Genomic DNA, 15,119 nt, shown 5'->3' on the forward strand with positions numbered 1-15,119 from the left:
TTTTGCAGACTGGGTAACAGAAAGAAAGCAAGATTTTTTAAAACCTTAACAAAAAAAAACCTCACACAAGAGCAAGAGCTAGACCCTCCATCTCTTCAGTTCCTTTACTCTGATAGTCCCATATTCGAATTGCCTAGAACACCTTTAAAAATACAGATTTTGGGGATTCCCTTACTCCTATTGAATCAGAACCTGGAGTATAGGGATCAGGAATCTCAGTGTTAAGGAAAGCTGCCCCGTTGATTCTTTTTTATTATTATTAATTTTTATTGGAGTATGGTTGCTTTACAATGTTGTGTTAGCCTCCACTGCACAACAAAATGAATCAGCCATACACATACAGATAATCCCCTCCCTTTTAGACTTCCCTCCCATTTAGGTTACCACAGTGCATTAAATAGAGTTCCCTGTGCTATGCAGTATGTTCCCATCAGTTGTCTATTTTATACATAGTATCAATAATGTATATGTGTCAATGGAATATTACTGAGCCATAAAAAGAAATGAAATTGAGTTATTTGTAGTGAGGTGGATGGACCTACAGTCTGTCATACAGAGTGAAGTCAGTCAGAAAGAGAAAAACAAATACCGTATGCTAACACATATATATATATATAGAATTTTCAAAAAAAAAGGTTCTGAAGAACCTAGGGGCAGGACAGGAATAAAGACGCAGACATAGAGAATGGGCTTGAGGACATGGGGAGAGGGAAGGGTAACCTGGGACGAAGTGAGAGAGTGGCATGGACTTATATACACAACCAAATGTAAAATAGCTAGCTAGTGAGAAGCAGCCGCATAGCACAGGGAGATCAGCTTGGTGCTTTGTGACCACCTAGAGGGATGGAATAGGGAGGGTGGGAGGGAGGGACATGCAAGAGGGAAGAGATATGGGAACATATGTATATGTATAACTGATTCACTTTGCTATAAAGCAGCAACTAACACACCATTGTAAAGCAATTATACTCCAATAAACATGTTTTTAAAAAATGCAAAAGAAAAAAAAATTTTAAATGGCTACACAAATAAAGAAAGAAAGAAATAATGTACATGTGTCAATCCTAGTCTCCCAGTTCTTCACACCCCACCCCTTTCCGCCTTGGTATCCATACATTCGCTGTCTACATCTGTGTCTCTATTTCTGCTTTGCAAATAAGATCACCTATACCATTTTCTAGATTCCACATATATGCGTTATTATACGATATTTGCTTTTCTCTTTCTGACTTACTTCACTCTGTATGACACTCTCTAGGTCCATCCACGTCTCTACAAATGACCCAATTTCATTCCTTTTTATGGCTGTGAGCCAGCAATCCCACCACTGGACATATACCCAGAGAAAACCATAATTTAAAAAACACATGCACCCCAATCTTCATAGCAGCACTATTTACAGTAGCCAAGTCATGGAAGCAACCTAAATGTCCATCAACAGATGAATGGATAAAGAAGATGTGGTACATATATACAGTGGAATATTACTGTTGCCCCATGATTCTGATGCAACCAGCAGCACCAGTCAATGGCTGGTTCTTTGGAAACAACTGCCTTGACCTTGACACCTTTCAGTGAGAAACACCAGCCGTCCTAGGCACTATTGCTCAGGTTAAACCTGTCTTCAGTCTCCAGAAAAGAAGGCATCTCCCATACTGACTGGGAATGCAGAACGTTTTGAAACATCTGCGAGTGTTACGAGCATTTCCCCATCACCATTCTCCTCCTAGTCCTGAGCATCCATACTCAAGGGTCTTAATGGCCCTGAGATTATCCTTGGAATTATCTATCTTGGTAATGCAAATGTTTGTTACTTAACTTCTTTCCAAGCCAATCCTCTACCTCACAAAACAAAGTCATTCAGTGTTGCCTTGGATGGTCCACCTGAGGTGTGGTGTGATGTCTATGTGGGATGAGCATTTGAAAATCAAGAAGTGAGAAGAAAGTCAGCAGGATTGATGCACATGAGCCATTTGCACCCTTTGGGGTGGTTAAAGCAGAGAAACAAAGACTAGAGTTTCCATCTTCTGTCTCTTATCATCTAAACCTGGCTAGGACTCTGTTCTTCTAGACCTGCGGAAAGAACCTTTTCTGTTTCTTGAGAATCCACCTATAAGTTACTTCTTGGGGATTATTTCAAAATCTTCTACCAAAAGGCACCACATGAATGTAATTAAATCTCTTATCGTATGGCTTATGATGCTATGAATTTGGACCAAGTGTTGCAAAAATGCCTCTAGAAGTCAGGCAGGGGAATTCATTGAGGATGAAGAGCTTGGAGAATGGAGAATGAATGCCCATCTGAATGGGGCAGCCCCCAATGGTTGCCATGTATGAATGTAGCCCCAGGTTGCCAGATAATCTGATTTTTTTCCAAAGGGAGGGCAATAGAAATAGCATCTCTTTTCTGTTGGCAAATTAAGAGAAAACTACATTTAAGTAGGATGAATAAAACACCTCTAGGTCAGTATGAACTGCAGACTACCAGTTTGTGACCTCTGATTTTTACTATTACTCAAAAGCATAATCTCTTAATAAACTGAAAAAAAAAACTATGCCAATACAGTAAATCCTTGTACCCACACAGTTAACCAATAACATATGCAGTCCTTCCCCACCAGAATGAACATTTTAAAGGATATAAAACTCAGCTCAAATAGAAGCTGAGTCTTCACTGGAACAGTCAAATAACCATTGGTCTGTACAGTAGCTTGTTGTCAACTGCTAATCAGCAGTGGATTGGGATTTGGTTTTTCTGTCTCTTGCACAGGGACATAAAAGGACCATATTCTCCTCCTCACAACCTGGATCATTCATCCCGCCAGGAATGGCAGACGTTGTTCCTTACAGGGTAACCCTCTCTCACACAGGGCCCTGCATAGGAAGGGACAGGGACATGGACCAAGCCCTGAACTCAAGAGTGTATCCAATTTTCTTTGCTGGATAACATGTACACACATGATATGGTCAAAAATGGTTTCCCTCATTTTACTGAGAAATTTTCCTTGTACTCTAATGAAAGTGGGGAGATGTTTTTCACAGTTTGTGCTAATGAATGACTCTTGGGAAGTATCCAATAAACTGTCGACTGAAAAAAATTGCACAGCCTAAAAGTTGAGAATTCTGTTTTATTCAGAGGACATTCTGAGCACTTCAAGCCTGGGAGACAGCATCTCAAATAACCCTGAGAGACTGCTCCCAAGAAGCAAGGTGGGGAACCAGGATATATAGGAGTTTTTGCAACAAAGACCAGGTAGTGGAACATCAAAAGATTATTCTTAATTAAAGAAAACCATATATCTCAAGTTAATGAAATTTAGTGCTTTTCTATATATGGGAAGATGCAAGAGTCTGGGCTCACTGAAATCATTCCTTTGATATGCACCAGATACTGGGGCCAGTATCCTGCTTCTCTCCATCCTGAGTCCCCTCAGGGTGCCCTGTCGGGGTGGCTGCAGTGGCTGAGGGCTTGACAGCTGGCAGCCCATTTGTCTCCATCCTGAGTTCCCTCAGAGCTCACCATCAGGGTGGCTATAATGTGATGGCTTGGTGGCTGCAGCATCCTTTGTTTACTGATATGGCAGGCAATATTTTTCATTCACAAAATGATGTATCTATTTGAAAGCTGACAGTTCATGTAGGCTCCAAATGACCTATAAAATATGAGTGATGGATATCTCCCATTGAGAGATACTGTAGGATCTTGGGTTATCTGTAACTTGGTCCTCTAAGGCTTCACAGAATATAAATGGTGTTGAGTATTCTTACTTGGGACAGACGTGGAAGAGAAGAACTTTAGTGGTGGGAGTACGAGCAGAAAGCAGATGGCATACCCAGAGTTTCACTCAAAGAGCTAAACTCTTCACACGGGGACTCTTTGCATGTGCCTGGGCAGGCGTAAGGGAGCTGACAAAGGATGGCGAGGCAGCAGCAGAAAGCCATTACCACCCCTCTGTCTGAGGGTCAGGACTGTGTCACCAGATCCTGGCGGCAGCTCCCTCTTGGATGGGAGTCCCTAGCAGACTTGTGTGTGTAGAGGGGCGGAGACACTGCCCATGTCCTTCTGATCTCCTGCCAAGTCTCCCCTCTGGCTGCCTCCACCCAGAGCCCAGAGGTCAAGGGAGCCCAGGAAAGTCAGTCCATAAAAGTCAGCCTCCAGGGGCACAGAGTGTGGCAGAAAGTGAGAGAGAAATGGAGAGTTATTACCACAGAAGGCCTGAGAAATCTTCGCTCCTGGAACATTAGAGCACAAAGGGACTTTTCATCCTCTAACCCTCACTGGTTGATAAGGAAACTGAGGCCCAGGGGACTGAAATGACTGAGTCAACATGTGTAAACCCAACAAAAGGCACACTTGAGACCACAGGCAGTTATCTTCATATCCCTTCTCATGCCTTTCCCCTTCAATATGCTGGGATTCATGAACTATGACACTCATACTAGAGTAGTGTTGGCTAAAATGGGGCTTCTACATGGTCATTTGCCCTGACTGTGCCCCTCAGACTTCAGGAATTGAATACAGATTTCTTTTCTCCTGAACCCAAACGTGCCCTCAGACTCTTTCTCATCCTGAGGCTCCAGGCAGCCCCTAATAATCAATCCATCTTGTTGCCCTGTTACTTAACAATACAAGGTGCTCTAAACCCTTAAATACAAAGCTCAGATTATTCTATGATTTTCCTCCTTGAAACATGGCTTATTCTCTGAAGATGCATCCTTGAAGACATCCAAACTGCTCACCCTGTTGACTTGGTGGAGGGCATAGACAATTTGGAAGGAGACAGAGCACCGTAAGATGAATCCTCATGAAGGATAATGATACGAAGCCCTGATCCCTGATGGGTTTTCTCTTTCTCTCTTCTGCAGGTTGACAGAACAGAGGTGATTCGCACCTGCATCAACCCAGTGTATTCAAAACTGTTTACCGTGGACTTTTATTTTGAGGAGGTGCAGCGCCTGCGGTTTGAGGTCCACGACATCAGCAGCAACCACGATGAGCTGAAGGAGGCTGACTTCTTGGGTGGCATGGAGTGCACACTTGGCCAGGTGAGTCCATGGTGTCCTTCCTCCCTTTTTGCCTTCTGAGGGCCTTTCTCCCTCCTTTTGTCCTCTCTACTCTCATTCAACCCTTGCTTTCTTTCTGCTGTTGATTTTATTTTCTTTAAACATGCAGCATTTCGTGATGTTCCATGCACTGCCATGTCCATTATATTCAACATTATACTTACATCTGGATGATGCTGCAAATATATTGTGTTACTTATCTTGCAAAGTTAATCATTTTTGCTTTCTGAATTCATTCATTCTGTCAGTCATTTATTTAACAACTATTTATGGAACACCTGCTTTGCTCCGGTTGAGTGTCTGCTATAGCCTTATCCTGATACATCATAACCTTCCATCTCCCAACTCAACTATGGGAACAGCCACACAGGGAGTATCCCTGAGTCATGTGTATTCCAAGCCTCTGGTGCCAAAAATAGCCCAAGAGAGGGCTAAATAGGTATTTGGTGAATGAATAAATGCTTTACTTAATCCTCACAACAATCATGGGAAATAAACATCATTATTATATCCATTTGTCAATGAGAAATGAAGACTTAGAGAGGTAAGCGACTTGCCTGAGGTCCTGCACTAATGAGGGCAGAGTTACAACCAGGTGAGCCTCACTCCACACCCCATCATCTTGCCTTTATTACACCTTTCCTTTTTCCCTTCCCTTACTGCTGTACCCAGAACTTGAGTAGGTGCTGAGGAGAAATCTAAATGAAGAAATAGTCCCTGTGCCCAAGACTAATTGGAGAAGGCACAGTATATGCCCCTCAGATAGAGCCATTCATGATGCCCTCTAAGCCACCATGAGAGAACATATCCTGGGCTCTGTACATAGGGTTGTGGGCCTGCAGGGAAGGGAGAGCTTTCTGCTGGGGAGAATCAGAGAAAGCATTGTGGGGCCAAACTTTGAAAAAATATGGTCCGGGGATTGAAGGAGAAGGAGGAGGGAAGTCTTTCAGGCAAAAAAACAACAAAAAGCATAGAGGTCAGAGTAACCATGCAGGGCTAAGGGGCGGGAGGACCAGCCAGTCTTAATCATGGTCAGATGCTGATTTACTAGGAAACCAGTGCAGCTTAAAATTCAGAGCCCCTCACTTGTGTGGACCCTTCCAAAGCTCTGTGTCACGTTTTTATTTGTAGTTTTGTACTTTTTTCACGAAGAAGGATTCCAAATTATATAAACCTCACAAAACCTGAATTAATCCCATGCAGAGGTAAGGGTCTTGTTTAGGGATTAGTAAGAAAGAGTCTGCCTGGCAGAGAGATGGCAAGCATGCATGTTTGTTTGCTATTTTCACCCAGCCTCCTGCCACTTGTCACTAAAGGAAATTCCTCCCATGTGAGCACTGACAAAATAGACAAGCCCTCAGGTACCCTTTTCCAGCAAATATAGTGATTGATTTCATAAGATTGTTTCTTGCTCCTTCAGTAAAAGCCAAAAGCCTACTGCGGAAGTAGAGCTGAGGGGAGGCAGACAGAAAACCTGGGATGTTCTTCCTCACATATTATATGATGGTTATTGTATGTCTCTCTCTCATGGCTTTTGGAAAGAGTTGAGAGCAGATAGTTCTAGAGTCTTGCCAGGTACAGTGTCCTATAAGTAGGCATTGAATGAATGAATGAACAAAAGAATAGTGGATTTGAGATGGAATTCAGCAATGTATAAATAAAATTAAAAGGTGACTAAAATGGCAGTTTTATAGATATAAAGGAACCATTCTAAGATTCTCCCTTAGACAATGGGCATCCCTTCTATGTATAAAAGTTATATTCTGTCCCAAGAAATAAATGTAGATCCATTAAGAGTCATGTAAATAAAATATCTTTTATCTAAAGCTTTCATAATTTTTTCTCTGTGAATGACTCTCAAACTTACATCTTTCATAAGGTTCATCTTCCCATATCCATCCAGTCCTTGACCCTCTACTTTGTGCCAGGCAGTGTGCCAGGAGCCAACGATAGATTGGGAGGCCAGAAGCATTGTCTTTGCCCTCAAGCAGCTCACAATCTAGTTGGGGATAAAGATGTAAAAAAAAATAATTAAACAAACAACTAATTAAATCACAACCATTCTTAAGGAGAAATACAGAAGAGGAGAGCAAACAATGAGAGGATGGCCTCAGGTGGACAAGGGCTCAAACAAGGCTTCCAGAGGGAAGTGACATTTCCACTGTAACTGGAAGGGAGCGTGAGCATGAGCAGGGAGAGGAAACACATTCTGAGCAGATGGGAACGCTGTGTACAGAGTCTCTGAATTCAGGAAGGAATTTGGCATATGGTATCTTCACTTGGACTTCCCAAGAAGCCGACTCTGAGATAGATAGGAAGTCAAAGAAGGTGTAGGAAGCACCACGGTGGAGTGGAGAGGTGAGGCAGGAAGAGGGGGGCAGCCTGGGAGGGTGTGTTGTCCAGCCAGCTACTGGACATGGGTAGCTGGAATGTAACTGGGCTACGACATTCTGGAGGCCAGTGCAGAGCAAACACCACAGAGTGATCCCACCCTCGGGATGAGGGAACTGGAGCTTTTATACATGTGGGAGTGCATATACTCTCAACAGTCATTGAGGGCTGTTCCCAGGATGGAAATAGTAATCCCCTAGTATTTTTGGCTTATTGCATGGGTGGGAAAGACCAGAAGAAGTTTTCAAGCAAAGAAACACAAGTGCTAGTGGTCAGAAGTCAGTGCTATGCACTCAGGTCATAGGGCCTGGGGATAAGAGCAGGTCACTGAGAGCATCTGCTATATAGACTGGTTGTCTCCCACCCAGTAGCCAATCTCCTCCCTCTCCTCATTCTTCCAGCTGTCAGACCCTGATCATTTTCAGACCATTTTCCACCATTCGGCCATGTAGAAAATAGCTCTATCCTTAGCTCAAAAAGTGAATCCTGAGGAATCTCCACCAGTCATATGAATCCCATCCCCCTCTGCCAGACATTGGTTTAGGGGTGGGCTTGTGATCAGTTCTAACCAATAAGACATAAGAAATTTTCTTGGAAAGGTTTCCTAGCTTTAGAAAAAGAGACACACATGAAGATTCCTGGAACCACTGCAGTTGTCTTGCAGGAGACTGTGGATGAGAGCAGCCCTTGGGGAGGTCAGAGCCAAGAGATATGGCAGGACAGTCGTGATACCCCATACCTGGAGCCCACCTACCTGTGGACTCCTCATTAGGAGGGAGTAAGGTGTCCTGCCGTCAAAGCCCTTTGGGGTGAGGTTTCCCATTACTCAAGTATAAAGCATCAGAGTTGATATGGAGTAATGAGGAACTGAGAGATGGCCAGATGGCTTGGAGTGGAGGGAACAGAGAAACTGAGGGGTGCATTGGCATAATCGTCTTAATCTCTCAAGATGAGGAATATGTAGACATGAGCACTGAGGGTGAATTACCAATAGTCCTCCTTAGTATATTTTGATGCTTTTCAAAGGACTTTCAAACTGATCATTTCACCTGGCTTTTTTTTAAATTTATTTTTTTGAAGTATAGTTGATTTATAATGTTGTGTTAATTTCTGCTGTACAGCAAAGTGACTCAGTTATACATATATATATATTTTTTCATATTCTTTTCCATTATAGTTTATCACAGGATATTGAATATAGTTCCCTGTGATATACAGTAGGACCTTGTTGTTTATCCATCTCACATATGCTAGTTTGCATCTGTTAATTTCAAACTCCCATTTCACTTGACTTTCCTGATGACACTGGGAGGACAGGTGTCATTATCCACATTTCATAGTAAAAAAACTGAGAAACAGAAAGATTCAGTGCCTTGACAGAGCCAAGACAGAAGTCAAGAGTTCTTGATCTTTAATTCAGAGCTCTTTCTTCTGCCATTATTTAGGAAAAGATAATGTGGGGAGGCCCCCTGTTGTGAGAAAATTTTTTGACATTGTGGCTTAGGGAGGGAAAAAGACATGAGAAGCAAGTCAGCAATGCTTCCTGAGCCACACTACTTCACCCCCAGGTGACTTGCTGGCCTTACTGGGTATCCTGCATATACTTAGACAACCACCCTCTCATAGTATAGGCCAGTGACTGGTGCCATTGACCTTTCCCACACTTTGGAGAGCCACTCATTGGCTTAAATCAATCAGGATGTCTTAATTTTGTGGCAACAGTGATTGATTCAAGGAAGGTATGTAATTAATTGGGTATAATGAGATGTAAATATATATTTGCTGGAGCCTTCTGGGAAAGAAAGGGTAGGGCTGTGAGGTGGAAATGGATCCTGCAAGAGAAGAATGTGGAGCTACTGGGGAAAAAGAGAGAAATTGAGTGATGTTCTTTACACTCTAGATAGAGTCTTGTCTGAAGCCAGCCTGTCCTGGGAATTTCAGCCAATAGCTTCCCTTTGGACTTCCCTGGTGGTCCAGTGGTTAAGAATCTGTCTTGCAATACAGGGGATGCCAGTTTGATCCCTGGTCAGGGAACTAAGATCCCACATGCCTTGAGGCAACTAAGCCTGTGTGCCGCAACTTCTGAGCCTGCATGCCGCAACTAAGACATGACACAGCCAAAAATAAATAAATTAATTAATTTTAAAAAATAGCTTCCCTTTGCTGTTTAAACCGCTATAGGCTAATTCTTTGTGTGTGTGTGTGTGTGTGTTACGTGGGCCTCTCACTGCTGTGGCCTCTCCCGTTGTGGAGCACAGGCTCCGGACGCCCAGGCTCAGTGGCCATGGCACCAGCCACTCTGCGGCATGTGGGATCTTCCCAGACCAGGGCACAAACCCGTGTCCCCTGCATCGGCAGGCGGACTCTCAACCACTGCGCCACCAGGGAAGCCCTAGGCTAATTCTTTTTGGTACTTGTAACGCGAAGTCTAACTGATTGAATCATACTCCATAGAACCCCTTTCCCAGACCATAGAGACTTCTTTAAATTCCAAGCTCCTGTAACCCATCTCCATTTCATTCATGCAGCTTATTCTACATTGCCTTGAGAAGTTCCTTTTTATCAGTTCATTAAAATAAATTCTCTCTATAATTAGCACCTATTTTTATATTTATCTGGTTCCCAGATTACAAGTTTCTGAAACCAGAGGCCACATTCAGCACTTCTTTGTGTCTAAGGCAACGTCATGCTTTATATATCACACGTGCTCAACTCAAATTTATTGATTAGTTAATTTTGAAAATTTCAGATCAGTATGAACTTTTATTTTGACATGATAAGTTTCATTCTTTCATTTATTCGTTTTTTCAACAAGCATTTAGCGAGTGCCGCGGGTACACCAAATACTGTGCTAGGTGCTAGAGGCACAAAGATGAAAAAGAAAGGGGCCCTGCACCAGAAGAGCTTATAATTAGCTGAGAGACACAGACCAGTAAATAAATCATCAAAATGCATATTACTAAGTGCTATAATGAGTTGTGTTCCAAGGGCTATGGTGGAAAGACTTGCCTTTCCCTAAGTTAAGCATTGAGGAGGTCTCATAAGAAAAGTGTCTCACTCTGGACCTGAATCTCAAAGAGTGGGTAGGGATTCACAAGCAGAGAAAAGAAATGACTCTCCAAGCAAAATGACTGGTACACACCAAGGCACAGCAGCATGAGAACGTTAGAGAACTCTAAGTAACCCAGCATGGAGGGATGGGCAAGTGAGTTGGGAAAGGGATAAAAGAGACTATGCAGGAGAGGGGGAGCTGACCATGTGCTTTTATGAGCCTTTCACTAAAGTTTGGAGAGCTTGGACTTGATGCATTGAAGGCCCTGAGGGGCTTTAACAAGGGCAGGGCCAAGACTGGATGTGTGTATTAGAAAGATCACTTGGGCATTCCTGTAAATGGTGGATGGGTGAGGACGGATGTGGAGGCAGGGAAACCAGTTAGGAGGCTGTTAAAATAATAGAAAACAGCTGAGGAGGGCAGTGGTGATGAAAGTTGAGAAGAGGAGATGCAGAGGGGAGTTTGTTCAAGAGCACAACCAGCAAGTCTTAGAGACTGGGTGTGGCATGAGAGGTCCACTGGCATCTGGCTTAGGTTACTGGAGGAGTGACTTGGCTGTCTTGAGGGTAATTGGACTGAGGTGTGGGATGGAGAGTAGGATGTAATGCTGATGCCTTAAGCTCAGGATGTCTGGGAAGAGCCCAGAGGAGATTGCCACTTGGTGGCTTGACCACGTGGATCTGAAGATGACACAGATTCGGGAGCTGACTCCCTATAGATGGTAGTTGGTAGCAGGAAAGTGATGAGATCTTTAAAAGAGGCTGTTTTATTTTTACTTTTGGAAGAAAATTCATTGAACACGCCACGTATGAACAACTCATAAAGGGTTTTTTAAAAAATCGTTGAGTATGTAAGAACATTTCATTTTCTTAGGTGAAAGTGTGAACTTCATGTATTGAAATCAAAATCCTTTACTATGTGTAGAGTAACACACAGACAAATGCGGTTGTCATGAGAGCTCTGTGAAGGGGAGCAGACTTCTTCACTCCATAGTTTGACAAGTTGTGACCCTTTGGCGATGATGGAAGTTTTTCTTGTTTTTTTCAAATTTATCTCTCTACTATGATCAAGCAAAAAAAAAATCATTTTTCTTCTTCAGCATTTTCTAACTTCAGAAATGAAAGAAGATTCCTTTTCCTTGCACCGTTCAGTTGGGCAGGGGATGGTGGACGTGGGAGCTGTAGAAATGGCATGATCGGGTCCAAGGTGCTGTTTCATGATGCTACACCATGAAGCTGGGTGGACTAGGGTCATATCCCAGCTCAGCCGTGCTCAGGTGCATGTCCGGAGGCAAATTCCTTCAGCTACTTAAACCTCAGTCTCTTCATTTGAAAAATGATTATAATAATGCTGCCCTCAAGAAATAGTGTGACGGGGGAGGAGCTTCAAGATGGCGGAAGAGTAAGACGCGGAGATCACCTTCTTCCCCACAAATACATCAGAAATACATCTACACCTGGAACAACTCCTACAGAACACCTACTGAACACTGGCAGAAGACCTCAGACCTCTTAAAAGGCAAGAAACTCCCCACATACCTGGGTAGGGCAAATGAAAAAAGAATAAACAGAGACAAAAGGATAGGGACGGGACCTGCACCAGTGGGAGGGAGCTGTGAAGGAAAGGTTTCCACACACTAGGAAGGGCTTTCGCGGGCAGAGACTGCGGGTGGCAGAGGCGGGGAGCTCCGGAGCCATGGAGGAGAGCAAACCAACAGGGGTGCGGAGGACAAAGCGGAGAGATTCCCGCACAGAGGATCGGTGCCGACTGGCACTCACCAGCTCGACAGGCTGGTCTGCTCACCCACCAGGGCGGGCGGGGCTGGGAGCTGAGGCTCCGGCTTTGGTCGGATCGCAGGGAGAGGACTGGGGTTGGCGGCGTGAACACAGCCTGAAGGGGTTAGTGCACCACAGCTAGCCCGGAGGGAGTCCGGGAAAATGTCTGGAGCTGCCGAAGAGACAAGAGACTTTTTCTTGCCTCTTTGTTTCCTGGTGCGCAAGGGGAGGGGATTAAGAGCGCCACTTAAAGGAGCTCCAGAGATGGGCGCGAGCTGCGGTGATCAGTGTGGACCCCAAAGATGGGCATGAGAAGCTAAGGCTGCTGCTGCCGCCACCAAGAAGCCTGTGAGCAAGCACAGGTCACTGTTCACACCTCCTCTCTTGAGAGCCTGTGCAGCCCGCCACTGCCAGGGTCCCATGATCCAGGGACAACTTCCCCAGGAGAATGAACGGCATGCCTCAGGCTGGTGCAAGGTCATGCCGGCCTCTGCCACCACAGGCTCGCCCCACATCCGTAACCCTCCCTCCGCCCCAGCCTGAGTGAGCCAGAGCCACCGAATCAGCTGCTCCTTTAACCCCGTCCTGTCTGAGCGAAGAACAGACACCCTCCGGCGACCTATACGCAGAGTGAGTCCAAATCCAAAGCTGAACCCTGGGAGCTGTACGAAGAAAAAAGAGAAAGGGAAATTTCTCCCAGCAGCCTCCAGAGCAGCAGATTAAATCTCCACAATCAACTTGATGTACCCTGCATCTGTGGAATACATGAATAGACAACGAATCATCTCAAATTAAGGAGGTGGACTTTGAGAGCAACATTTATGATTTTTTCCCCTTTTTCTCTTTTTGTGAGTGTGTATGCATATGCTTCTGTGTGTGATTTTGTCTGTATAGCTTTGCTTTTACCATTTGTCCTAGGGTTCTGCCTCTCCATTTTTTTTATTACTTAAAAAATATTTTTTCTTAATAATTATCTTTTATTTTAATAACTTTATTTTATTTTACTTTATTTTATTTTATCTTCTCTCTTTCTTTCTTTATTTTCTCCCTTTTATTGTGAGCCATGTGTAGGACAGGCTCTTGGTGCTCCAGCCAGGTGTCAGGATGGTGCCACTAAGGTGGGAGAGCCAAGTTCAGGACACTGGTCCACAAGAGACCTCGCAGCTCCACATAATATCAAACAGAGAAAATCTCCCAGAGATCTCCATCTCAACGCCAAGAACCAGCTCCACTAAACGACCAGGTAGCTACAGTGTAGGACACCTTATGCCAAACAACTAGCAAGACAGGAACACAACCCCATCCATTAGCACAGAGGCTGCCTAAAATCATAATAAGGCCACAGACACCTCAAAACACACCAGCAGACGTGGACCTGCCCACCAGAAAGACAAGATCCAGCCTCATCCACCAGAACACTGAGACTAGTCCCCTCCACCAGGAAGCCTACACAACCCACTGAACCAACCTTAGCCATTCGGAACAGACACCAAAAACAATGGAAACTATGAAGCTGCAGCCTGCGGAAAGGAGACCCAAAACAGGAGACGCTTAACAGTAAGTTAAGCAAAATGAGAAGACAGAGAAACACACAGCAGATGAAGGAGCAAGATAAAACCTCACCAGACCTAAAAAATGAGGGGGAAATAGGCAGTCTACTAGAAAAAGAATTCAGAATAATGATAGTAAAGATGATCCAAAAACTTGGAAATAGAATGGAGAAAATACAAGAAATGTTTAACAAGGACCTAGAAGAACTAAAGAGGAAACGAACAGTGATGAACAACACAATAAATGAAATTTAAAATTCTCTCGAAGGGATCAATAGCAGAATAACTGAAGCAGAAGAACGGAAAGTAACCTGGAAGATACAATAGTGGAAATAGCTACTGCAGAGCAGAATAAAGAAAAAAGAATGTAAGAATGGAGGACAGTCTCAGAGACCCCTGGGACAACATTAAACATACCAACATTCAAATTATAGGGGTCCCAGAAGCAGAAGAGAAAAACAAAGGGACTGAGACTATTTGAAAAGATTATAGTTGAAAACTTCCCTAATATGGGAAAGGAAATGGTAAATCAAGTTCAGGAAGCATAGAGAGTCCCATACAGGATAAATCCAAGTAGAAACACACAGAGACACATATTAATCAACCTATAAAAAATTAAATACAGAGAACAAATATTAAAAGCAGCAAGGCAAAAACAACAAGTAACACATAAGGGAATCCCCATAAGGTTAACAGCTGATGTTTCAGCAGAAACTCTGCAAGCTGAAGGGAGTGGCAGGACATATTTAAAGTGATGAAGGATAAAAACCTACAACCAAGATTACTCTACCCAGCAAGGATCTCATTCAGATTTCACAGAGAAATTAAAAGCTTTAGAGGCAAGCAAAAGCTAAGAGAATTCAGCACCATCAAACCAGCTTTGCAACGAATTCTAAAGGAACTTCTCTAGGCAGGAAACACAAGAGAAGGAAAAGACCTACAATAATAAACCCCAAACAATTAAGAAAATGGTAATAGGAACATACATATCGATAGTTACCTTAAATGTAAATGGATTAAATGCTCCAACCAAAAGACATAGACTGGCTGAATGGATACAAAAACAAGACCCATATATATGCTGTCTACAAGAGACCCACTTCAGACCTAGCAACACATACAGCCTGAAAGTGAGGGGATAGAAAAAGATATTCCATGCAAATGGAAATCAAAAGAAAACTGGAGTAGCAATTCTCATATCAGACAAAATAGACATTAGAACAAAGACTATTACAAGAGACAAAGAAGGACACTACATAATGATCAAGGGATCAATCCAAGAAGAAG

At 43.5% G+C, this 15,119-nt stretch overlaps 1 protein-coding gene across 2 annotated transcripts in view; it reads left to right on the forward strand.

Moving 5' to 3' along the window:
* The window catches only part of CPNE4 (copine 4), a 577,328-nt gene that overhangs the window by 371,431 nt on the left and 190,778 nt on the right, over nucleotides 1-15,119 (forward strand). For both annotated transcript variants that reach the window (XM_060011465.1, XM_060011466.1), the window contains exon 3: nucleotides 4,867-5,046. In XM_060011465.1, the coding sequence (XP_059867448.1) occupies nucleotides 4,867-5,046 (180 nt within the window). The remainder of the gene's footprint in view (nucleotides 1-4,866; nucleotides 5,047-15,119) is intronic.

The sequence above is a fragment of the Delphinus delphis genome, chromosome 4 (assembly GCF_949987515.2).
Source record: "Delphinus delphis chromosome 4, mDelDel1.2, whole genome shotgun sequence".
NCBI classification, from domain to species: Eukaryota; Metazoa; Chordata; class Mammalia; order Artiodactyla; family Delphinidae; genus Delphinus; species Delphinus delphis.